Raw genomic sequence first — 26,275 nt, 5'->3', positions numbered from 1 at the left:
AGTAGTCGACTCTGCCTTCCAAGCCAAAAGATTCACCTTCAATTCAGTTTTCTCCCATTCCTTCCAGCCTAGCTGTCAATCACCCAGCAGGGTGGCTGTCCTTGCCGGCCAGTCAGCAAGCCAATTATCACAGAGTATATGGGTCTACTAGGAGAATAAGCACAGGGAATTTCAGGCACCTCCCTCACTTCCTGCCTACCCCAGACACGCTGGAGCCAGATGAGGGGTTCCCTCGTGAACCCCACCAAAGGCAAAATGCACAAAGAGACCAAACCTGGTTTGGCTCGCAGAGCAAATCTCAAGAAGGATCTTTCCACAAAGAAATGGCGAAAAAAGACGACCGGAGCCATTTTGACCAAGATGGCACCCGTAGTTGCTTTGCTGCAGCTGTGAATGCAGCCCACGGTTAAGACACCATGGTAGTTCAAACGAAACCACTGTCACCAGCCATTCAGTGCGAAAAGGGTAACATAAAAAATGTTACATGAGAAGCTAGACAAAGGGGATACTAGGAAACCCCTCCAGCACCCTGTTGTAAGATAGTGTGTGCTGGGTCTAGAAAGTTACAAAATATAAGTAAAGTCAATTGCACTTCACTGCTCTTGGAAACAGTAGTTTCGCCAAAAGAAACCTTTGGGAAATCTAAGACTTTCCTGTGTCACTTTACTGAAGGTGCTGTGTGTCACAATATAAAGATGATGCCTATGGAGTTTGTCAGACTCCAAAACCAAAAGAAACAGTGTTCAAATTAAAGAAATATACATGAGAGAGTGGGGAAAAAGTCTCACTCTCTACAGGATAAAAATTAAAGTTCTAAAGTCCAGCAAAAAGAGCTGGTGATCTCTAGTGTAGAAGGGAATTAGCACTTTTCTGAGAATTTTAACTGCCTCTGTCTTCATGCTGCTGTGGCTCCAGCCACTGGTGCTGACTCTCTAAGGCAGTGCTTGACCGAGCCAGGGTCTCTGTCCTAGTTATAATGATAAGTAAGGTCAATTTCACCTTACTGCTCTCGGAAATAGTAGTTTATCCAAGAGAAAGTACTTAAACCGTTGGCAAATCTTAAAGACTTCCCTGAGCCACTGCACTGAAGGTGCTGTGTGACACAATATAAAAGATGATGCCTATGGAGTTTGTCACGCTCCATAACCAAAAGAAACAGTGTTCAAAACCACATTAAAATACATTAGAGTGTGAAAAGGGGACACACTCTCCAGGTTAATACAATCAAGTCCTCAAAATCCAGCAAAGTTGCTGGGGGTCTCTAAGGTGGAGGGAATTGGCACATTTCTGAGAATTCTCCCCAACAGTAAGAATGTTATGTTACCCCTTTCCTCGATGAATGGCTGGTGGCAGTGGTTACTTTTAACTACCGTGGTGTGCTTTTAACGCGGGCTGCATTCGCAGCTGCAGTAAAGCACCCAAAGGTGCCATTTTTGATAAAAGGGCCCGGTCTTCTTTTTCACCATTTCTTTGTGCAAAGGTCCTTCTTGGGATTTACTCATGTTTGGTCCCTTTGTTCGTTTTGCCTTTGGCAGGATTCACAAGTGAAGCCCGCCTCTGGCTCCAGGGTGTCTGGTGGAGGCAAGAAGCAATGGAGGTGCCCGAAACTCCCTGTGCTTCGTCTCCTAGGAGGCCAGAATGCACTCATAGGTGATTGGCTGGCTGGCTGTCCAGCAAGGACAGCCACCCTGCTGGGTGACTGACATCTAGGCTCGATTGAATGGGAGAAACCTGCATAAAAGACAAGGCTTTTTGGCTTGGAAGGGAGAGTTAACGACTGGACGAAGGAATCCAAAGAAGAACTTGAAGAGGACGCCTGCTGCAACTCCTGGACCATTGGTTTGCCTGGTGAAGCCCTGCTGCTGTGCTGAAACTCCAAATTTTTATCGACAGAGAAGCCCCCACAAGAACAACTTCTTCCTTTGAGTTGGTGGGACCAATCAACTCCAAAGTAAGCCACCTAGACATCCCCTCGGAGCTGGTTGAAATTCCACTGCAGTTGCTGCTGGAACCAAATAGCCAGGGAAACTAACACCAGATAGTGTGCGTTGCTTTTAAGCTTTCCAAGAGCTCCAGAAAGTGCATCCGGACTCCCAGGAAGCAGTAATGACCAGGCCTGAGCCCCCTCAACAGAGTGTGGGACCCCAGATAGCCAGGAACTGCAGTGTTGCTATTTGCGGTAGACGTGAGAAGCTGAAACACTGAAGTGCCACTTGTTTGAAGATTGCCGGTTGCGAGCAGTGACCGGTCCATTGCAGTGCAGGAGTCTACAGAAGTTCTTGCTCTTGTCCCACGACTGAGGCCCAGGAACAGTAGGATCTGCAGAGCTGCATAGGAACAGTAGTCATCTGCTGCACTTTTTGTTCAACCTCAAGGTACTGTTAAGTCTGAGAGAACTTAACTCTTGTTGTGCGACCTTGCTTGTCCTCGTTGGAGACTTGTCTCAGTTGCCCCTTTAGAGTTGCTAACAGCTTCTTTACCTCACAATAATCAGCTTGTGGCCCACTTTGAATTTCTTCTTATTCTACAAAGACTTCTAAAACATTGTGAAGACTTTTACTTACCTGCAAGAAGTGCTTCAGTCCACCTTGACTTTTGCTAACTTAACATTGACTGGCATAGGCTCCCTGAATGACTCTTCTCTCCTCTGCTTAGGAAGGGGTTAACTAATTTTGCATTGGAGGTTACCAAAAGTACTTACCTGCTTCAGAATATTTGCGTGATCTCTTCTTTTGTTCTAATAACTTTTTTCTTTGACGTATTCCCAAATATGATTCTAAATACAACAGTGATATATTAATGTCCCCAACACCCTAACTATTGAAGTCACCTGACTGTGTAGGTAGTGTCTGTGGGCCATCCCAAATGCGTACTTGCTGATTTAGAAATATCAAGTGTGTGTCTTTTTTGAAGTTTGTGTGTTACTGTTATATTGCCCCTTCTGAAGAAGGCTTATTCTAACTGATAAATTAATAATTGTTTAATCAAGAAACCTTGTTTGTAAGAGTTTATTTGAATACCTCCTTGTGTGTAAGAGTTTATTTGAATACCTGTCATTGTGAATCTCTGTGTAACTCCACTACAGCTCACATTGACCCCTCGAGATAAGCATGGCTGCTCAACACGCTACCAACCTGTGTAGTAAAGATTTATACCTAAGGTTGGGTTCCTAATCTTGCCTAACACTGCCCTCTACCTAAGCCCCACCTCTGGCAGCCATCTTCAGATTTGGTAGCACGTAAAGTGGCAGTATGACCAAGAAGAGCCGCATAGGGGCAGGAGGGAGGGTTTGCATGTGAATCCATGCCAGACGCATGCGGGAGAAAAATAGTTACAGGGAAGTAACTTGTTCCTTCTCGAGCATGGGGTATGGCATGGATTCACATGCTCATGAATAAAGAATACATAGCAGTACAACATTGTTCGGGAGAATTCTGAGAAATGTGCTAATTCCCTCTACCATAGAGACCCCCAGCAACTTTGCTGGATTTTGAGGACTTGATTGTTTTAACCTGGAGAGAGTGAGACCCTTTTTCCCCACACTCATGTATTTCAATGTGATTTTGAACACAATTTCTTTTGGTTGTGGAGTCTAACAAACTCCATAGGCATCATCTTTTACATTGTGTCACACAGCACCTTCAGTGCAGTGGCATAGAGAAGTCTTTCAGATTTCCCAAAGGTTTAAATACCTTCTCTTGGCTAAACTACTGTTTCCAAGAGCAGTAAAGTGAAAGTGATTTTACTTACATTTGCAATTTTCTAGACCCAGCATACACTATCTTACAATAGGGTGCTGGAGGGGTCACTTAGTATCCCCTTTGTCTAGCTTCTCATGTAACATTTTTATGTAACCCTTTCCTCACTGAATGGCTGGTGGCAGTGGTTTACTTTTTACTACCATTGTGTGTTTTTACCGCAGGCTGAGTTCGCAGCCACGGTGAAGCACCCATGAGTGCCATTTTTTTAAAAAACTGTTTTTATTAAATTTAAGTTACAAACCAAACACAACAAAATCCCCGGTACACGGGACGTAACACACCCCCTCTTCCCACCCACTTCCCCCAACCGAGCCCCACATATAAACCATAATAATGCGTCAGCATGTCCAAGTCACAGCAAAAGTTCCAACAAAAAGAGAACCTATAGTGCATTGTTACAATAAAGGCGGTAGCTCCCAGGCCAATCCATACCATAGCGAGAGGAGCGACCTAGTTCAATGGCCAGGCACCTTCAAGGCATTATCAGATTAGTTTCCGGAGCACCTTGTGATGATGAAACCCTCCCGCCGCACTGCCCATCAGATAGGTAGCTCTTGAAGGCTACCCAATAGTCCCTGGGTCTGCCACTGGGCGGGAGTGACTGTACTGTGGCTCTTTACGTTCACACAACGACATGGAGTTCACCCAATGGTGTAGGGTAGGGGCCTCAGCCGCCCCCCAGGCACGGGCCACCAACGACCTAGCGACCACGGAGGCCATGCTCACCAATCGTTTATCACTGGCAGATCGCAGTTCCACCAATGCCAACAGCCAAGTTTAGGAGTGAATGGGATCAGATCTTCGATTATCTTCTCCATAACGTCTGCGTTGGCCCTCCAAAAGGGTTGAAAAAGGAACAAGTTACTTACCTGTAACTGTTGTTCTCCAGCATGGGTCTGGCATGGATTCACATGCTCATGAATATTCCCCGTAGTCAGGCTGGGAATCCTTGGTATAGAAAAAATCAGTATCAGTTTCGTTTCTGATCTGTCTTTCTTAGTAGTAACCAATCACTGGTCTCTGGGTCATACTGCCCCCAGCCAATGACTGCACTCTCCCTAAGCCCCGCCTCTGGCAGCCATCCTCAGATTTGGTAGCACGTAAAGTGGCAGTATGACCAAGTGAAGAGACGCAGAGGGGTAGGCGGGAGGGTTCGCATGTGAATCCATGCCAGACCCATGCTGGAGAACAACAGTTACAGGTAAGTAACTTGTTCCTTCTCAAGCATGGGGTCTGGCATGGATTCACATGCTCATGAATATAAGAATACATAGCAGTATACACATCCACAACCACGGGAGGTGGCAACAGGCTCAACATTAAGCAATACAAAAAACTCAACATTAAGCATCTCTTACCTCCTCACCAGGCTCACCTTAAGCGAACAGGTTGCGCAGCACTGCTTGGCCGACCCTGGACTCCTCCCTGGAGTCCCGATAGACGCAGTAGAATCTTGTGAAGGTGTGCGTCGACCTCCACGTCGCAGTCCTACAGATGTCGAGCAGGGGCACACCAGATAGTAACGCCATGGTAGCAGAGATCGCTCTGGTCGAGTGGGCTCTCGGACGGCCCGGCAGCGGTCAGTTTGCCAACCGGTGAAGGTGCATGATGCAGCCAGAGAGCCACCTGGAAATGGAAGCCTTTCGAGAGAGCCTTCCCTTGATTCACATGTCCAAAGTTTACAAACAGCTGTGACGTCTTCCGAAAACGCTTCGTGCGGTCCACGTAGAACTTCAGCGCTCTAGCTACGTCCAGCGAGTGCAGAGTCCTCTCAGCCGGCGACGAAGGCGACGGGAAGAAAACTGGCAACACCAACGGTTCGTTGAGGTGGAAGTCCGAAGGCACCTTGGGCATGAAGGAGGGGTGCGTCCTCAGCTACACCCTTGTGTCGTGAAAAGTCAAGTATGGTGGCTTGCAAGATAGGGCCTGGATCTCTCCCACTCGTCGTGCGGAGGTGATGGCCACAAGAAATGCTGTCTTCCACGACAGAAACTTCAACGGTGCCGAATGCATAGGCTCAAATGGGGCCCCCATGAGCCTGGTCAGCACCACGTTGAGCTCCCACGCCGGGGCAGGGGCCTTCACTGGCGGGAATGATCGGAACAATCCCTTCATAAATTCCTTCACCAGCCGATGAGACCACAAGGACGCCCGTCCTGTAGTTCTGGTGTATCGTGAGATGGCGGCCAGATGTATCTTGATGGAAGCGTGAGCTAGTCCAGCCTTGGCCAATGACAGTAGGTACGGCAATACTTGAGGGGCCGTAATCCGCAGAGGGTTAATCTTCTGTGCACGGCACCAGACAGAGAACCTCTTCCATTTATGTCCGTAGCACTTGAGAGTTGAGGACGCCCTGGCCTTTGCAAGAACCTCTCTGCAGTCGGCTGGGATGTCGTACCCTCCAAACTCTAGTGCTGCAGGAGCCAGGCCTGCAAGTTCAGAGACTCTGGGTTGTGATGAAGAATGGCGCCTCCTTCTCTGGAGAGAAGAACCGCGTCCGACGGCAGCTTGACTGGTGTGGACGCCGACAAGTCCAGAAAGTCCGGGAACCAGATCTGTCTCGGCCACGCTGGTGCGACGAGGATCATCCTACACCGGGACCTCTTGAGCTGGTTGAGGAGCCGGAGCGGCAACGGAGGGAACGCATAAAGAAATAGGCCGTCCCAGGGGAACGAGAAAGCATCGCTCATGCTCCTCGGCTGGGGGAACCTGCTGGTGAACCTCCGGCACTTGGAGTTCGTCTCCGTCGCAAAGAGATCGATCTGGGGTTCGCCCCATCGTCGGAAGAGTCGATCCACTTGATCCTGGCGTAGTTCCCACTCATGGCACGAGCGCAGCTCCCTGCTGAGTGAGTCGGCGATGGTGTTTTTTTATTCCTGCCAGATGAAAAGGCACCAGAAACATCCCTTGGGCGACGGCCCAATGCCACAGATCCTGGGCTTCCTTGGATAGGGCAAGGGATCTGGTTCCGCCCTGCTTCCGGATCTAGAACATCGTGGTGGTGTTGTCGGTGAAGATCCTCACCACCTTGCCCTTGAGGGACGGAAGAAAAGATCTGAGGGCCCAGAACACTGCGCGGAGCTCCAAGATGTTGATGTGGAGTGACTTCTCCTCCGGGAGCCAAAGGCCTCTCGCGTGAAGATCTCCGGAGTGCGCTCCCCAACCTTCCAGGGAGGCGTCCGTTGTCACCGTCACCTGGTGAGCTGGGGTCTGAAAGTCTGTGCCCACCATCAGATGAGCGCGGGTAACCCACCACCGGATCGCCTGACGGAACGTCTCGTTGAGTGGGATCCTGTCCTCGAAGCTGCCCATCGACAGGACCCAGCGGGCGTCGAGGAACTCTTGTAAGGGGCGCATCCGAAGTCTGCAAAGGCGCACCAGATAAATGCAGGAGGACATCATCCCGAGGAGGGACTTGATATATCTTACCCTGGCCATGTCCGTGGCCAGCAGACGCTGCACCTTGCCCAGGATGGTCCTGGTCCTTTCCTCCGACGGCGAGGCCAGCCGCGCCACTGTGTCGAGCTTGGCTCCCAGAAACAGGGCGACTTGCGATGGGACCAGGTGGGATTTTGTAAAGATGATGGAGAACCTCAGGTCTGTGAGCAGCTGGATGGTCTTCGCAGTGTGCTCCACGGCGAGCTGCCTTGTCTTTGCCCGGATGAGCCAGTGGTCCAGGTAGGGGTAGACGTGGATCCCCTGCACCGGTGTGAGGCACTTGGTGAACACCCTGGGTGCCGACTTCAATCCAAACGGGACGGCCTTGAACTGGTAGTGCGGCCCTTGGACCACAAACCTGAGGAACTTTTGGTGTCTTTTCAGAATGGGGATGTGGAAGTACGCATCCTCCAAGTCCAACGACGCCATCCTCCTGTCTTCTTCTTTACGAGGAAGTACCTTGAGTAAACACCAGAGCCCTGAAGCCTCTTTGGGACGAGCTCGATGGCACCTTTCTTGAGCATCGCCCTTACTTCCAACAGGGTGGAACGCGAGGGTACTTCTTCTGGAACTCGAGGGCATGCCCTTGGGCCAGGGCGTCCAGCACCCAACGGTCGGTGGAGATGGACTCACACGCTGACGAACCTCATCAGCCGGCCTCCCACCGGGGTGCTTCGGCGGGGGCCCGACCCCACGATCGGTTCAATCTTGTTTGGAGGCCGCCTTGCCTCCTTGATCTCCCTGTCTACGACGACGGACACCACCTGACTTGCCGCATCCCCTGTAGGCCTCCTGAGACGAAGATCTTGCCGCTTGGCGGTACGTCGAGGAGCCACTGCCGGATCCCTTGGAGGCACTTTGTCTGCCTCTGGCGCTCAGAAAGGACGGCTGTTGTTGTTGGAGCACTCCCAGTGCCCGGGCAGTCTCCGTGTCTGTCTTGATAGCCTGAAGTGACTCAACCGCCTTTCCAAACAGGTTGCTCCCGTCGAAGGGCATGTCCAAAACTTTGGTTTGTACGTCCTGGCGGAAATCCGTCGCCTTGAGCGACCCTCGTCTCAGGCAAACGCTGTTGCCCAACTGACGGAAACCGGTGTCGGCGATGTCCGTTGCCACCGTGATGGCGTGGTCCGAAGCAATCTCACCTTCCTGTAAGATTTCAACGGCCTCTGCCCTTTTGACGTCCGGAAGGAAGTCCAATAGAGGGGCGATTTTGAACCACAACTCCCTGTCGTAGCGGGCTACGATAGCCAGGGCATTGGCCGCCTTGATAGTCATCGCTGTGGATGAGATGACCCGTCGTCCCATCGTGTCCAGCTTCCTGCCCTCGCCGTCCGGCTGGGAAATTGATGTCGAGGCCGATGCCCCCTCAGCTTTCTTCTTTGCCGCTGCCGAGACGACCGAATCCGGGGTAGGTTGTGCCCGAAGGCACAAGGGGGCAGCGTCGGGGACCCGGTACTTCTTCTCGTACCGGTCCCTCTTTGCAGGTGCCGTGGAAGGGTTCTTGAGGAGGGAGAGCCCCTCATCCCAGATGTCATCCAGAAGTGGTACGGCGAGGACTGTCTTCCTTTTAGCCTCGCGCTGTTGGTAAAGGAACCCTTCCTTTTTCTTCTCTTCGGGGCAGAGCTGGAAGAGCTCGGATGCCCTGGAAATCATGGCATGGAAGGATCCAATCTTGTCGGGCGGGGACGCCCGAGCAGGGGGCGACTGGGGACACGTCCCGTCGTCACCTCCGTCGTCATCTGCACCCGCCGTAGCCGTGTCCGTGCCTGTATCATCCCTGTGGGTATTTGACTGGGGGGAAGGCAGAGTGGGCCGCAGAGGTGTGAGAGGTGGCAGAGGATGCGTCGTCCTCTTTTTATGCGGTGGACTTTCCGAAGGTCCCGGCTCCGGTTCCCCCGTCGGGTCTGGCTGGCTCAGGTACCTCCGTCGGGGAGAGGGGCAACCTTGTCCTTATCTCTGAGCACTTAATTGCTGACAAAATGGCTGCCGAAGTGTCCTGCGGCACCAGAAACGACGGGCGCGAGGGCTCTTGAGGAACCTCGTCGGTGACACCATCGCTCTCGTCGTCGCCCTCGTCGGGATCCCTCCCGATGGGCTGGGCCTCCACCACGACTTCGATGAGCTCTTCTTCAGAGGTCGTGTCTGTATCCACGATGGCCACTTGCCCCTCCCCCTCCTTTTCCAACGGGGACTTCGTGGGGGTCTTCTCGATGTGCCTGAAAGATGACTCCCTCTGCGGTGGCAGGGAGACTCTGGATGCTGAGGTCGCCTCCACTGGCGTAGCCTCCACAGGCTGAGCCAGGGCCGCTGCGACATCCTTAATCGAGGTCCTAGCAGGGTGAATTAAGGCCATCTTCACCTTCTGCACGACTGGGGCCTTCTCCTTCGGGGAGGGTCTGAGCCTCGCTCCCCCTCTGCCGGAATCTTCGAGATCGACCGGGGCCTCTCCAGAAGCTTCGCCGGGTTCTCAGACTTCCTCTTACCCGAGCCAGAGCGTTGGCTCGTGGGTGATGGCACCGGGGAGGACACGCCCTGCCTGGCAGCCAAGGAGCCCGACTGTTCGGCGCTCCTGGTGCCCGCGGACTCGCGGTGCTTGGCCTTTTGTTGGTCCCCTGTCGCCGGGGCGCCCTCACAGGACTTAGAAGACCGCTCGGACTTCTTCTACTTCTTCTTCTTCTCACCCGACTGGCTCTTACCTTCCAGCCAGTTGGCGAGACGGAGGTGGTGATCCTTCATGGTCCACTCCGGCATGTTCCCACAAAACGCACAGTCCATCTCCACGTGCGTCTTGTCCTCATGGAGACAGTAGAGGCATAACGAATGCTCGCCCTCCTTGAACACATTCTGAAGCTGGCATCCAGGGAAGGTCCTGAACAGCTTCCCGGGCGTCGAGATTCCTTTCTCCTGGGCCATGTCCGGGGTAGGCATCAGAACTTCTGGAATCCTCCAAAAGCGTAACTCGATGAAATCTTCACCCTTGAGGGGCCTAGAAAACTCTGAAACGGCTCGCCGTTGATCGGATGTTGAAACGGTGGAGCTTGAGGCTCTTTTTAACTGAAAAATGAGAAAAATCTCCTGAAAAAGCGCCAAAAAGCAGCAAAAGCTTTAGAGTTACAGCACGAGGACTTCCAACACTTGAACGTGCGGTAAAAATCTGAGGATGGCTGCCAGAGGCGGGGCTTAGGGAGAGGGCAGTCATTGGCTGGGGGCAGTATGACCCAGAGACCAGTGATTGGTTACTACTAAGAAAGACAGATCAGAAACTAAACTGATACTGATTTTTTCTATACCGAGGATTCCCGGCCTGACGACGGGGAATGTTCATGAGCACGTGAATCCATGCCAGACCCCATGCTGGAGAAAAGGACAGAGCCAAGCCACGGGGTAGAAGTCAGCCATGGACTGTTGACATCTTTTACAGTTCGAAGACCTAAGTGGGAATATTTTGTGCAAAGACAAAGGAGATTAATACAGCTGATACAGAAACTTATAATGAATCAGGCGGAATCTGCTATTAATGGAGATTAATTTGGAATGACCCAGTATAACACCCCATTGTGTCTCCGTCAGAGATCGTGTTAGGTAGCTTTCCCATTTAGTCCTATATTGGGATGAAGAGGGGGACAACAACAATCTAGCCATACCATACAAAGATGAGACTGCCCTTCTAGAGGACACAGAGTTTGTGACATACTCCAAGAGAAACCACCGGCGTTGAGGGAAAATCTGGCCATCTCGATATTTGGCACCACGCAAAGACGAAAGTACAGCAGCATAGTGAGCAGAGACCAGTCACCCCCGGACTTAAAAGTTCCTCCCATGTTATGAATTTACCATGTGGTGCGACATCCCCCAACGTGGAAATACACAAGGCCTGGAAATGCTGAATAAATATATGTTCGAATGCGAGGGGGATCCCAGGAACCCTATGTATGGCCAGCAGTGGACAATACCACGGACCTAAACCCGCCCATTTCGCCAGCTGATCCCAGGCCCTCAACATGGTCTCCAGGGGTTGGACCTCCGCCTTTACATGACGCTCCCGGACAGCCCAAAGAAGGCCCCGTAAGTCGTTGGTCTGAGCGATGGCCCCCTCGAGATGGAAATAGGGACAACCAACCGAGGGGGACTACCACCAAGTCGAGTATTGGATCTGAGCGATAAGATAGTGAAGAAAGATATTAGGTACCTCAAGCCCTCCCTGAGTGTACGTGCAGCACAACGTGGATAAAGATATGCAAGGACGTTTCGACATCAGAGCGCTTATGTGTTTCCAGAAGGATGTAGGGGGCCATATTGGTACGTTATTGAAGACGTATAGTAATCTTGGAGAGATAACCATTTTAGAAAAAGAGATGCGGGCCGCCTGAGATAGGGGAAGTCTTATCCAAACATCTACCTTGTGTTCCAAGGGTTGCAGGGCCGTGATGTAGTTCTCCTCGAATAGGCTAGCAGGGGAAGTGGACACCCTTATGCCTAGGTAGCAGATTCCCCACGGACACCATGCAAAGGATACACCGACATCCTGTGCGGAGACCCCAGAAGTGATTGGAAGAACTTCGGATTTAGACGAGTTTATTTGTAGGCCAGAGATGGCCCCAAATGCGGATATCTCCTCCATCACCGGTGGTAAATTAGACCGAGGGTATTTTAAGTAGAACAGCATGTCATCCGCAAAGAGGGATACAATAGATGCATGAGAACGGATTGTCACTCCATGGTGAGAGTGGAACTCCCTCAGGGCGAACAAGAAAGGAGAGAAGGGACAGCCCTGCCTAGTTCCCCGAGTAGGATAAATAGGAGAAGACTGAATCACGTTCGTGTATACCAGGGCGCGAGGGGCTGTGTACAGAAGCTTGGTCCAATGAAGAAACACGTTACCCACGCCAGTACGCCGGAGGACTTCGAACAGAAAAGGCCACTCCACTGAATCAAACGCCTTCTCGGCGTCCATAGCCACTGCAGCGATAGGGACATCCGGGTTCACATTCTGAATTAATGTAAACATCCTACGCAGATTATTTCGTGTCGATCGGCCTGGAATAAATCCCGCCTGGTCCGGGAGAATCAGAGTGGGCATATGAGGAAGGAGCCGGTCCGCAAGCAGCTTCGCTAAGATTTTATTATCTGTGTTTTATCAAAGACAAGGGGCGATAAGATGATCATTTCCTAGAGTCCTTGTTGGGCTTAAGCAGTACCGTGATCAAGGCCGTCCTAGTGGATTCCGGCAGTACCCCAGAGGAGGCTGCCTCCTCGAACATGTTACATAAATGTGGGATGAGTAAATCAGGGAAAGCCTTATACAACTCAGCTGTGATTCCGTCCGTACCGGGGGCCTTGCCATTCGGAAGCGACCGTATTATTCCACGAAGTTCCTCCACCGTGGGGGGGAACATTAAGTAGCCCCACAACCTCTGAGTCAAGCCAGCCCAGGGCCACCTTATTAAGATATTGGGCAATGACGTTGTGACCGGCCCCGCCACAAGCGGTATACAGCTCCTTGTAGAACTGATGAAATACCCTGTTTATCCCCCACCACCTCCCCACCACGTCTCCGACAGCCTCCCCTGTGGGGGGACTTCCAGTATAGGTTCTAGACGATTCTCATGCCTTATGGCCCAGGCAAGGGTCCTACTCGGACGATAACCCTCCACGTATCTCGCCGCCAACACCGGGTCACCCAGGAACCTCTCCTCGCTGTCCATTAAAGAACGAATTTCTTGTTTCTTCGCCGACAAGTCAGCTTGAAGCGTGGGGGAGTCGGACTCCCCCAGAAGGAGCTCCATATTTTTAATTTCCCCCATCACATGGGCAATCGCCCGGCGAATGCCTTTCAGGACCCCCCCCCCCTCTCCTGAGATATACACCAACCCTGCAAGTAGACCTTAAAAGTCTCCCACAGGACACCGGGACTAGAGACTGAGCCCTCATTTAGCTGAAAACATTCTGTGATGGACCGGCGCAGATCTTCCCGAAACACCCCATCTTCCAGAGCACGAGCTTGTCTAGGGGGTGGGGGGAGAGGGACCCCTAAACCTCTGCAGTACCGGGGAGTGGTCCGACAAAGTGCGGGGAAGAATCACTGTTCCCTCTGCCACCCGTGAAAGCTCACAGGACAGAAAAATATAGTAATTTCTAGAGGAACTCCAGTGTACACCTGAATGGAATGTGTATTCTCGGGCGTTTGGATGATGCTAACGCCAAATATCAACTAGAGAGTAGTCTGAAGCTATGGAATGCCATGTTTGAGCTGCCCGGGTAAGTGGTCTAGGAGATGGTGTTGATCTGTCTAGCGTGGCCGAAAGGGCTAGGTTAAAATCTCCCACCCAAACTACTTTGTACCCCGGGAATGTCCGGAGGTGTTCCGAGCATGACAAGAAAAACTCTGGAAAGTCATAATTAGGGCCATACATACTTACAAACATGCTCACTAGTCTTATAGAGGCACAGCTACACCCTACTGATGAGGTTCAACCAGACCGAAACACGTGTCTGGGGTTGCCGTTGGTACTCTTCTTCAGAGGAGAATTGAACAGCATTTCGGTGCTGGACTGCCACAGGGCAGGACAAAGACTGATGTGCCTAGGATATTTCTCCTCAGTGAAAGATAGTGAGCTAAAGACTCTGGGTAAGGCTCTTGTAACCAGGACTCATATCTGGCAGAGTCTCCCAGGACCCCCCCTTGTTATTTGCATATTTCAAGTAACTTTGGGTCTCACCCTAAGTTACTAGGGGAATCCAGACGTGGACCCCTTGCTCACTATTCTTAGAGAGGCACAGCTACACCCTACTGATGAGGTTCAACCAGACCGAAACACGTGTCTGGGGTTGCTGTAGGTACTCTTGTTCAGAGGAGAATTGAACAGCATTTCGGTGCTAGACTGCCCCAGGGCAGGACAAAGACTGATGTGTTTAGGATATTTCTCCTTTGTGAAAGATAGTGAGCTAAAGACTCTGGGTAAGGCTCTTGTAACCAGGACTCATGTCTGGCAGAGAGTCTCCCAGGACACCCCCTTGTTATTTGCAGGCTGCGATCTCACCAGCCACTAGAATAAATCGACCCTCACCATCCGAAACCTGTTAGTGCAATTTGAATTCCAAGGTTCGGTGAATGTATATTGCCACCCCCCGGGAATGAGACGAGTAGGAGGAGCCATATCTTTGTACACCCCACCAAGACGGGGCCGGGGGATTGTGATCCTTGACTATGTGATTCTCCTGTATACATAAGACATTGACATGATTCCGAACAAAGTTAGAAATGAGACGCGTCTTTTTAGCATTGGTGAAACCCCGTATATTCCATGTAAGTAGAACTATCCCAGAATTAACCGGTGTTTGAAGACCTAGTGAAGTGGTCACTGTAAGTGCAAATCAAAAAGCAATTAGAAAATCCTGTGACAAGAGGAAAACCCCCAATAAAGGACTGCAGACATTTTTACAAAACGTGACGCTAAAAAAGGCATACATGTCTCAGAAGGGAAAGCCCACCCCCTGTCCCCCTTGAACTGGGAGCCATCGAACACAGCCCCTCAACAATTGAAAAACCTAAGAAAAACCCTCTCCACCCACGCCAGAAACCCCAACCTACCGGCCAGCAAGCACCACCCCCCCACCCTCCTACAAACTAACATACAACCTCACAAAACTTAGGTGCCGCTGGGCATGGGTGGTGCCGGCGGCCACTGTACCTCCTAATAGCAGAGGCTCTTTTACCATATTAAACAACCATATTGGAAATAACTCTGTGTGTGACTGGGACCAAGAACTTCATAGGAAGGCCCCAAGGTTCACCAGGGGACCCGCGAGCGGGGCATAAGCACTTAAGGGACGTCTCCAGCGGGCAATAGGCCAGGATGACTGTCGAGGAGAGGACCCCGCATCCGGGAGTTCTGAGGCGAATCGTTCTGCCAATTCCGGAGTTGTAAAGAATAATGTCTTCCCCTGATAGACGACCCTTAGTTTTGCAGGATACATCATAGAATAGCGGATATCTTTCTTGCGTAAAGTATTCTTCACCGCCAAGAACGGCTTCCTCATATCCTGCACTTGCTGACTGAAATCCGGAAAAAGTCCAATTGTAGCAGACCCCCACCGGAGTGACTTTTTCTCCCTGGCAGCACGAAGCAAGATATCCCAGTCCCGATAGTTAAATATACGGGCTATAATGGCTCTCTCTGGTGCCCCCGGAGGAGGTTTCGCCTTAGGGAGTGGTGGGCCCGCTCCACCATGACCATGCTTGTAACAGGAGGGTTGTCAAGGACCTCACAGAGCAGTTTCTCCACAAATTCCTCCATGTTATCGATGGGGGTAGACTCAGCGACCCCTGTGATCCTAATATTGTTCCTTCTGGACCGGCCCTCCAAATCGTCGTTCTTCGCCACCACTCTTTTCACCGTTTGCTGGAGAGACGCCACCTCACGTTGAAGTACTGTGATCTTATCCTCCCCCTCACTGATCGGGCGCTCCGCCTCAGACATCCTCCCACACAGCTTTTCAATCTGTACAGTGGAAACGTCCACTTTGCAAGTTAGCGCATCAATTTTTGCACCTAGACTGTCTGTGCTGTCTTTGAGTCCGCCTTTAGAGTCCAACCTGGCATACTTGTCCATCCTTGCCTACTTCTTCTGGTTGCCCATTCTGGGCTCCAAGGGTAGATCCGAGCCGCGCGCTGGCTGGCCCTCAGGATGAAAGGTGCCCCACACAGCGTCTATGAGGAGGGCAATGATGTGCAAGCAAGCGGGGCGCTCTAACACACCCCCCCGGGAGGACACCCACCAAGCAGGGGAAGAGCAGAGGGGTAGACTGCCGCCGATCAAATTGTCCTCTATAAGGCCACCAAAGGGACTGCCCCAGTTCCAGCAGATTCCTGATGATGATTAATTGGAGACAGGTGGGCCACCCTCGCTCAACGCCCACAACTAATCACATCCATGGAGTCTCCAGGTCCAAACATGAAGCCAACCACCCAGAAACTACCGGGCGGATGGGGCTCCAACTCCCCACCCCCCGCAATACACCGATCCCCAGACTCAGTGTCCTCTTCGCTTAATACAACAGATCACCACAACAGGAAAGAAGGAAAGGGTGCTGGCCGAAAAAAAACTCAATAAAATGGCCCACTCGTTGCGATCCGGTGATCCAATGCACAATCCACCAGCCGTCAATGGGGGGAAAGGGGAGAGGGGTAGGGGATGAGCGAGGCCGTAGGTGATGAAAGCGGGCCGCTCAGTGCTTCAATCCCCAAGTCCAAACCACAAAGTCTGTAGGACAATGAAATGCGCCGCCAGTCCACCACTGCGGGGCTCCAGGTGCGCCGTGGGGGGTGGGCTTCCAACTGATCAGGCGCGGAGCCCCACGCACAATGCCCCTCCAGCTCAATGCCACCATTCAACAACCATAGAGGGAGGAACGGGGAGGGGTGACAGACCCACAGATACCTCAATAGGATTACCCAGGCGCGGTAAACCCGGTCCGTCCGCCCCCACCCCAAAATAGAAGTGTCCCCCAGGCCGCCACCCGACTCACCGCACACCAGGATGCCTATCCGACGGGGGTCGGGTGGGGAGGGGGGTCCCACGCAGGATCTCAGCCATGCCGAACCCAGCGGCCAAATGAGACGCGGCTCCACCAGGGCAAATGAAGGGCTTCGGCGAAGACGAGACTGCTTGCGCCGCTCCACAGAAGAGGTGGCCACTCCTCAAGGCACCGAAGAATAAACGGCCAGCGCTCGGCTAGCGCGCGGCCAAGACTCGCAGATCCCAACGCCTCCAGCGGGGCCTGATCCTCAATCCTCCCAGCAGAAGTCAGCCTGGGAACCAAGGATGCGGCGAGAGACGAGCCGCGAACAAACCGCCGCCTCGGAAGAAGGGCCGGGAAGCCAGGCAAACTGTGGCAGGGGAGGGGAAGCCCGCCAAGTAAACAGCCGCGGTGCCTGCAATGTCACCGGTCTGTTGCACAGCATCCACAGCTCCGCAATGGCAGGCGATGATAAATTCCCACTCAAAGCGTTCCGATGCCAGGCAATGTCTGTCCTTCACCCCAGCAAACGTCAGGACCGCAGGATTTTCACCATATGTGGGAGCCTATGCAGGGGGACTCTCAGGCTGCGGCCATCTTGTAGCGCGTGCAACAGCGCCCCCCATGAGTGCTATTTTTGTTAAAATGGCCCGATCTTTTTTCGCCATTTCTTTGTGGAAAGTTCCTTCTTGAGATTTACTCTGCCCGCCAAACCATGTTTGGTCTCTTTGTTCATTTTGCCTTTGGCTGGATTCATGAGTGAAGCCCGCCTCTGGCTCCAGGGTGTCTGGCGGGGGCAGGAAGTGAGGGTGGTGCCCGAAACTCCCTGGGCTTAGTCTCCTAGGAGACAGGAACGCACTGTTAATGTGATAGGCCGGATGGCTGTCCGGCAAGTACAGCCACCCTGCTGGGTGACTGACAGCTAGGCTGGAATGAATGGGGTAAACCTGCATAAAAGGCAAGGCTTTTTAGCTTGGAAGGCAGAGTCAACCACTGGACGAAGGAACCGAAGAACTTGAAGAGGACGCCTGCTGCAACTCCTGGACCGTTGGTTTGCCTGATGAAGCCCTGCTGCTGTGCTGAAACTCCAAATTCTTATCAACAGAGAAGCCCCTTCTCCCTTTGAGTTGGTGGGACCAATCAACTCCAAAGTAAGCCACACGGACATCCTTCTCGGAGCTGGTTGAATTTCCACAGAGTTGCTGCTGGAAACCGTATAGCCAGGGAGAGGAACACCAGATTGTGTGCATTGCTTTTAAGCTGGCCTAGAGCTTCAGGAAGATCCTCTGGACTCCCAGGAAGCAGGACTGACCGAGCCTGAGCCCCCTCAACAGAGTGAGGGACCCCAGAAGCAAGGAAAGTCCATCTTGACAGTCAGGAACGGCAGTGTTGCTATTTCCGGTAGACGCGAGGAGCTGAAATACTGAACAGCCACTGATTTGAAAATTGCCAGTTGCGAGCGGTGACTGTCCCACTGTAGTGCAGGAGTCCCCAGAAGTCCTCTTTGTCCCACGAATGAGGCCCAGGAACAGTGAGATCTGCAGAGGTGCACAGTAACAGAAGTTATATGCTGCACTTTTTCTTCAATTCAAAGGCACTTTACAAAGTCTGAGAGAATTTACCACTTGCTGTAGAGTTGCTTGCATCTTCTACCCCTCACAAGTCTAACGGCTTGTGGCCCTACATTTGATTCTTCTTTTCTTCAAAGACTTCTAAAACATTGTGCAAAGACCTTTCTACTTACCTACCAGAAGTGCTTCATCCAATATAAGATTTCTTTCCCATTGACTTTGGCCTAGCCTGTTATACTGAATGATTCTGCTGTTGGAATCCAAAAGTATTTGCCTACTTAAGAATATTTGTGGTCTCTTGTTCTAATAACCTTTTCCTTTTACCAACTTATAAGCGTATCCTAAACACGAACAGTGAGATATTAATGTCCCCAGCACCCTAGCTATTGAATTCACCTGATGGTGTAGGTTGTGTCTGTGGGCCATCCCAAAAGGGTCTTTACGGATTTAGAAACTAAGAGTGTACAGTATTGAAGTGTATTTGTGTGTTACTATTATATTGCCCCCTTCTGAAGAAGGCTTATTCTAACTGACTGATAAATACATTGTTTATTCAAGAAACCTTGAATGTAAGTGTTTATTTGAATATTTGTCACTGTGAATATCTATGCAACTCCCCAACAGCGCACACTGACCCCTCTTGAGATGAGCCTGGCTGTTCAACACGCTACCAAAACTGTGTAGTACAAGCTTATACAAAGGTTGGGTTCCTATACATGTAGTCAGAGTTGTTTGTAGTGTTCCCAGAGGGTACTGCATACAAACCTTGCCTAACAATGGCTTGCACTGTTTCTTTGGGGTCCTGGCAGCACTTTAAGAGAAGTCACAGAATGTCGCTGTTTATTTAGATGCTGAAATGGCATTCGACTCTCGAATGGCCATATTTATATGCAGTTCTCCAAAAACTCGGACTTGGTGCTAACTTTATAGCGCTGGTGTCTCTCCTGTACATTAATCCGACAGCGAGGATTGTGGTGGGGCGTGCAAGGTTGAAAGCTTTGATATGGCAAGGGGGATGCGGCAAGGCTGTCCGCTTTCCCCTCTCTTCTTAGCTCTAGCGATGGAGCCACTGATGGCGATTCTAACAGAGGCATATTCAGAGGGGGGACCGGCTGGGTCCGCATAGGCCGATTATCTCCTTGTATGTGGATGACGTGGCCATGTGACCCGGTGTGCAAACTGGGCCCAGGGATGCAGAAGTGCTCAGGTTTGGAGAGTTCGCGTGTTTGAGGATCAACCATAGTAAATCGGTGGTCTTTCCTCATACGGACCGGACAAGAGTTTGAGGACTAGTTAGCGCTTAAGTGGGAATCTTGTAGAGTCAGGGGAGTGGAGGCGTTGCGCTGTCGCGAAGAGCTGTTTCTAGATAATTATGGGCGGACGATTCGGTTTCTCAAGGAGGAAGTGGCGAAATCCGCTTACGCTGCGGGGCCGATTCTCGATTGTAAAAATGATTGTGCACCCCCAAATTGCTATACCTTTTCTTCAATGCCCCTCTGTTTTTATCTGGCGGCTTTTTCTTGCGGTTACATTCTTCATTTGCTTTGGGCCAGGAAGCCGGCGAGGGTGGCATATACCACATTGACACAACCGTTTGAGAAGGGAGAGGGTTCTGGCTCTGCCGGATTTGGAATGTTATTATTGGGCGGCACAAGCACACTTCCTTGCGCATTGGTATGCCACCCATTTCGTTCGGCCTCATGTACAAGTGGAGAGAGCTTGCCACCCCGGTCATGTTTCGCTCCGTGATCACCTAGGAGAGAGCGTGATTTTTTTTACACACTCCCTCATATATTTTTCTGTGATTTTAACTCTGTTTGTTTTGACTTTGGAGTCTGACAAACTCCATAGGCATCATCTTTTTACATTGCGACACACAGCACCTTCAGTGCAGTGGCACAGGGAAGTCTTTCAGATTTCCCAAAAGGTTTAAATACCTTCTCCTGGATAACTACTGTTTCCAAGAACATTGAAGTGAAATTGACTTTACTTGCATTGAAACTTTCTAGACCTAGCACACACCATCTTACAATAGGGCGCTGGAGGGGTTACTTAGTATCCCGTTTGTCTAGTTCCTCGTGTAACATTTTTATGTTACCCTTTCTACAATTAATGGCTGGTGGAAGTTGTTTACTTTTTACTACCATTGCATGTTTTTACCAGGGCCAGCAACTGCAGCTACAGTAAAGCACCCATGGGTGTCCATTTCTTCAAAAAATGGCACGGTCGTCTTTTTTCGCCATTTTTTGTTTTTAAGGTCCTTCTTGAGATTTACTCTGCACGCCAAACAGGTTTGGTCCCTTTGTTTGTTTTGTCTTTGGCGGGTTTCAATGCTGAAGCCCGCCTCTGGCACCAGTATGTATGGCAGGGGCTGAAAGTGAGGGAGGTGCCTGAAACTCCCTGTGCGTAATCCCATTGGTTACAGGAAAGCACCTAAAGGTTGGCTGGCTGTCCTGCAACAAAAGCCACCCTGCTGTGTGATTGACAGCTAGGCTGGAATGAATGGGAGAAACTTGCATAAAAGGCAAGGCTTATTGGCATGGACGGCAGAGTCTACCACTGGACGAAGGAATCCAAAGAAGAACTTGGAGGAGACGCCAGCTGCAACTCCTAGACCGTTGGTTTTCCCGGTGAAGCCCTGCTGCTGTGCGGAAGCTTCAAATTCACTTCGACTAGAGAAACCCTGCAAGAAAGACTTCTCCCCTTGAGTTGGTGGGACCAATCAACTCCAAAGTTAACTCGTTTGGACATCCTCTCTGGGCTAGTTGTACTTCCATTGCTGCTTCAGGAACCAATCCCCAGGGAGAGGAACATCAGAATAGAGTGTCTCGGTTTTAGGTCGGACCCGAGCTCCAGGAAGATCCTCTGAACTCCCATGAAGCATGACTGACAAAGCCCGAGCCACCTCAACAGATTTCTGGACCCCAGATGCGAGGAAAGTCCAACAAGGTATCCGAGAACTACGGTGGTGCCATTTGCGAGAGACGCGAGGAGCTGAAACCGCTAAGTGCCGCTGATCCGAAGTTTGCCCATTGCCGTCGCTGACATTCAATTCGTAGTGCAGGAGTCCCCAGAGTTCCTTCCTCTTGTCCCCACGGCTGAGGCCCAGGAACACTGGATCTGCAGACCTACAACTGGAACAGCAGCAGCTGAAGTCAAGTTCTTCAAACCAAAGGTACTGTAAAACAGGGGGTTGCTTACCTCTTACTGTGTAGCCTTACTCGCTCTCAGTTCAGACTTTTCTTGGTTGCCACTTTTGCAGAGTTGCATGCAGCTTTGCCCCTCACAAGCCTTCCTGCTTGTGGCCCTTCAGTGATTTCCGTTTCTACAAACCTTTCTAAAAACATTGTGCAAGACTTTTACTTACCTGCAAAAAGATCTTCAGCTCCCCCAGAATTTGCTCAACTAACATTGGCTGTCCTGGCTCTCTGAGAGACCCTGCTTCCCTCTGACTTTGTGCTTTTGCCTTCCCTCCAGGAAAGGGTGAATTTACTTTGCATTGGGGGCTTCCAAAAGTACTTACCAGTTTATGAATGATTTGTTAACCTTTGTTTTATTCCCATATCTAATCTTTTGCACCAAACTCAGTACTGCTCAAAATGTACCATGTCCAGCGTCCTAGCTATTTAAGTCACCCGAGGGTGTAGGAAGTGTGTGTGCCATCCCCAGTGAGTATCATCTGATTTAGAGAAACTAAGAGTGTGTTTTGAAGTATATTTTAAGTGTTACATATTTTGCTCCCTTCTGAAGAAGGCTTATACAACTGACTGTTAAATTAATAAATAATTGTTTAATCAAGAAACCTTGAGAGTGTTTATTTGAATAACTGTCACTGTGAAACTATGTTGCAACCCTACAGCTCACATTGACACCTCTTGAGATAAACCTGGCTGCTCATTCACTCTACCAACTTGTGTAGTACATGCTTATATAAAAGGTTGGGTTAACTACTGCCAAGAGGACATGGCTGGTGCAGTCTCCCACAGGGTACTGCATACAATCTTGCCCAACACCAAGCTAGAGCCCTCTCTCCCCTGCTTTGTCCATGCTACCTCATTATCAGGTGGTACAGCCTTATACTAAGAGTGGAGCTTATGTACTGCCTCACATCCATGGTTTATCAAGCCTTTGTAGGACTTTAGAAAAACTGTCTTAACACTGCTGCAAAAAAGAAAGGACCAAAAAACAAACCTATGCCTACACCCCAAGACTATGGAACCTTCTTCCCCTCGGCACCAGACTCGCCACCACAGTCCTACAATTCAGAAAAGAACGACCTACCTCTTCAATGAGTCTCTCCTCCTCAACACATAGGCCATCACGTCGAACCTCGCACCACCTGACTAGCTAGTCACCGCCTGGACCTCACATCCCCGCCACCTGGTAACAGTGGAACCCTCCACTGTACCCCCCTCTGTATCCTACCCCCTGCTGTACATCTCTTGTTACCACTGAAAAGCACTCCATTATGCATCTGTAATGTACACTTGTGTAAAGCGCTCTGTTATGTATCTGTATTGGTGTATACCACTGTAAAGCGCACCATTGGTTATCAAAGATAGGTCTGCGCTCAATAAATACCAAAATTATAATAAAGTCTACGTTTGCTTAATCGGCCACACAATGTAGTTAAACAAACATACATGCAGATCTTGCATGCACTTGGGAAACTGTGCACAATGAAGGGGGCGGGTGGGGGATTGATGTTAAACATCTTGAAGTTTATTGGTAATATGGACTTGAATGAACCAAGCAGCGGAGGAGGAGGTTTAAACATGACCTGGGCTCTTGCTCACCTTTGATCTTCATGCATGTTTTGGGAAACTTGTATACTCTTACGGGTACCTTGCACAAGCTAAAGGGTTCTCCTGAACACTTGAGGTCTTCCACCCACTTGCAACTCTCATACTCACTAACCAGACAGCGTGGTTGCAGTTCTTGAATGAGAATTCATACTGGTTCTCCCAATGTTCTTTTGCTTCCTCTGCTGTGATCTGCAACAAAAGGCAGAAATTCATGTTATATGTGGCCCAGGGGACCCACATACTTTGCCAGCACGCACCACCACTCCTCTCTTAATTACACTCCTTTGTCATACTGGCACAAGCTTCGAAAGCATTCTGTACACGCACCTAGATTTATTTGCATCAATTGTTTACTGCATGAGTTTCTCCGCATAGTAAATATTTTAATCCTTTCCCGTTGCTGCCTGTCCCTCCGAAACTATCTTCCGCGAAGGGTATTCCACCCTCCGCCCCACCAACTTCACCCTCCACCGACTCTCAAACACCCACGAAGCAGGTGTTCTTTCCTGCCTCCCAATAAACACCTCTCCAGCCCTGCCCTTACCTTGATCCTCAGCCAAGGTGCTGCTTACTCTTCCTTGGCATGGGACGTAAGACGTTCTCCCTGTGCCACTTAATGCTTCCTTCCCACCAACTACCCTCCCACTACCCTGCACCGGAACCACACCCTCCCGCGATGCCCCTCTCCTCCCCGATGCACAATAATTGCAGGGCGGGAAAGACATGCCAGTCACATAAATATAATATCCTTGAAATTAACTTCTATAAATCTTGTAAATTTTCTAAAGAACAGGGACATGGGGAGTGTCACTGTCTACTGCGCTGCAAGTGGGGAAATTAATGGGGGCCTGGTGAGTCGCTCTAGTAGCAGTGAAAGACAAAAAGGTTATGCGAGCACACTGTCGCACCTAGCGCCACAAAAATGGAAACTGGATTTCCGGACTGGTACAGATTATTTTTATATATATTTGGAGAACACAAATCAAAGTTAGATGCTATACGAAGCAATGTTCTAAAAAGCACTCTACTAAAGTCCCAGACTCGGCACAGCAGACATTATAGGTGTGCCAGCACACCATTATAGGCCCTGGAGGTACCTGTGCCCTGCCTACTAGCTCCATGAAATAATTATGTAGTAAAACATATTGCTGTAAATAATGGAACATACAAAACTGTCCGGTATCTTTGTGTAACAGATCAATATAACTGTTTAAAAAAAAAAATGAAGAGAAGAAGTATTAAAAACATAGTTCTAAAGAAGGCACATGTACTCCTAATTAATTATCTCTTCCTTTTTCCTTTAGAGCAATATTTGAGGGACTGTTAGGACTGTTTTTCTATAGTCTGGCCTGATGGACAGATGTCTAGAAGGTCAACCTATATTAGAATGGTGACAACTCTGGGAGCTGTAGCCAAACCTGTTAAAGGTTGCAGTGACGAGAGGTCTAGGCCAAGTTTCAAGAGGTGGTGAGCTTGGATCCACAATGAGTACACACAATGGGAATCACAAATGAAACTTAGACGGTATGTATAAAAATAAAGATATTTATGGCCAAACATCTCTATCAAAACTGACTACTAACAGGTAGAAATATCATACAACTCTAATAATAGATTACATATATACAGCCATGAGTAGGGCATAACACAAATCAAACTCCTGTAAAAGAAAGTGCAGGTTAGTTGTATGTACTACAGTCCAGAGAGAATTAACCCTAACTTCAAAAAGTCCTTCTTTAAGTTGTCTGGGTCCTTATGCCCAAAAGTTCAGGAAAGTTCTAACACAGTTTGTGAAGCAGGAAAAAAATGAAGGTAGGGTCTCTGGGGTCCAGTGAACAGTTCCAAGGGTTAGAGGGCGGTTTATTCTAACTAATAGAAGTGTCCCAAACCTTAGGAAGGCTTGCGCGAGCAAGCAAATGGCAAAGCCAAAGTATAGCAGAAGTTTTATAAAGGTTAGGAAATCTTTTTACGGTCAGGTAAGAACCTCTGTAACTTAACCACCCCCCACCACCCCGTACTCCGATTCTTCCTAGCTTGGCAGCTCAATGGAAGATGGCCCGAGGTTGCTTTTCCAGAGGTTGCTTTTCCAGCCATCAGCCTCAGTGCTTGATTCGCAAAGGTTGCAAGTTCAAGCTGATCTCTGGTCTGTGTCCTTCGCTGGTGCAAGGACACTGATGAGAAAAACACGATTCAGGACCCCTCTCAGGACTGGCTACAGGTAAGCTGTTTCGGACAGTGGTCACCACAGCACAGTGACGCAAAGGGCCTCACTTGTCGCGGTCAGACTTTCCCTCCTATCTCAGGTCCCTTGGACTCTAGGACTCTGATGTTTCGCTGAGGAGAGTCTTGTAGGACAAGCCGAGGATCCCCCAAGTTCCAGGCTTCAACTGGGAAAGGCAACGTTGGCAGCACAAACTCAGAGCTGGTCAGCCACTGGACAGGTCTGGGACACTTCAACGGCTCTTCTTTGCAGGGTACCGAGCAGAAGTCAGGAATGGATGTTCCCTCCACTCCAAGGGTTGCAGCTCCCTCACAGGACAGCTGAAGATCAAGAACAAGAGAGGAGGCCACCAGGACAGCAGCAGAAGTTGGTAGCCAGGCCTCCTTTCGTCGGGTCTCTGGTTTCTTCACGGGTCTCCCAGCTGGACAGGAGTCTTGGCTCCTTCAGGTTACCCCAGGATCTCTGAAGAATGGGTGCAGGGGCCCTCTTCCTATCCTAAAAGCCAGGTAAGAGCCGAAACGACCAATAGCAGGACTAGCCACACACACACATAGGGACCAGACAGTTACAGCCCACATCCTGCCAGAAAACACAGTAGCGTGTTTGGGAGAATTTTAATTTCTGTGCCAATTCCCTTCAACCTTAGAGACCCCAGCTCTTTTGCTGGACTTAGGACTTTTTAATTTTAGCACCTGAGTGGGATCTTTTTCTCCCCCTCTCATGTGGTTTTACCTGATTTGGATTTTGCGCTTTCACTGTTTTCGGAGTCTGGCAGACACTGCTTTTTGTATGATGACACACACAGCACCCTCAGTGCTGTGTCACTGAGAAATCCTTTATATTTCTCATAAGATTTTAAATACCTTCCTTGTGTGAACTACAGTTCCCAAGAATTTTAAAGTGAAATTGACTTTACTTACCTTTTCTCTTTGTAGGCCCAGCACACACCATTTTATGTGG

The 26,275-nt window shown here is 50.1% G+C and overlaps 1 protein-coding gene across 6 annotated transcripts in view; it reads right to left on the bottom strand.

Annotated features, from left to right (window-relative positions):
* SBNO2 (strawberry notch homolog 2) overlaps positions 1-26,275 on the bottom strand; it is a 1,228,831-nt gene that overhangs the window by 103,517 nt on the left and 1,099,039 nt on the right. For all 6 annotated transcript variants that reach the window (XM_069647284.1, XM_069647292.1, XM_069647268.1 and 3 more), the window contains one exon: positions 23,207-23,283. In XM_069647284.1, coding sequence (XP_069503385.1) covers positions 23,207-23,283 — 77 coding nt within the window. The remainder of the gene's footprint in view (positions 1-23,206; positions 23,284-26,275) is intronic.

The sequence above is a fragment of the Ambystoma mexicanum genome, chromosome 1p (assembly GCF_040938575.1).
Source record: "Ambystoma mexicanum isolate Mex_15411 chromosome 1p, UKY_AmexF1_1, whole genome shotgun sequence".
Lineage (NCBI taxonomy): Eukaryota > Metazoa > Chordata > Amphibia > Caudata > Ambystomatidae > Ambystoma > Ambystoma mexicanum.
This window is presented reverse-complemented; position numbering and strand designations above follow the sequence as displayed.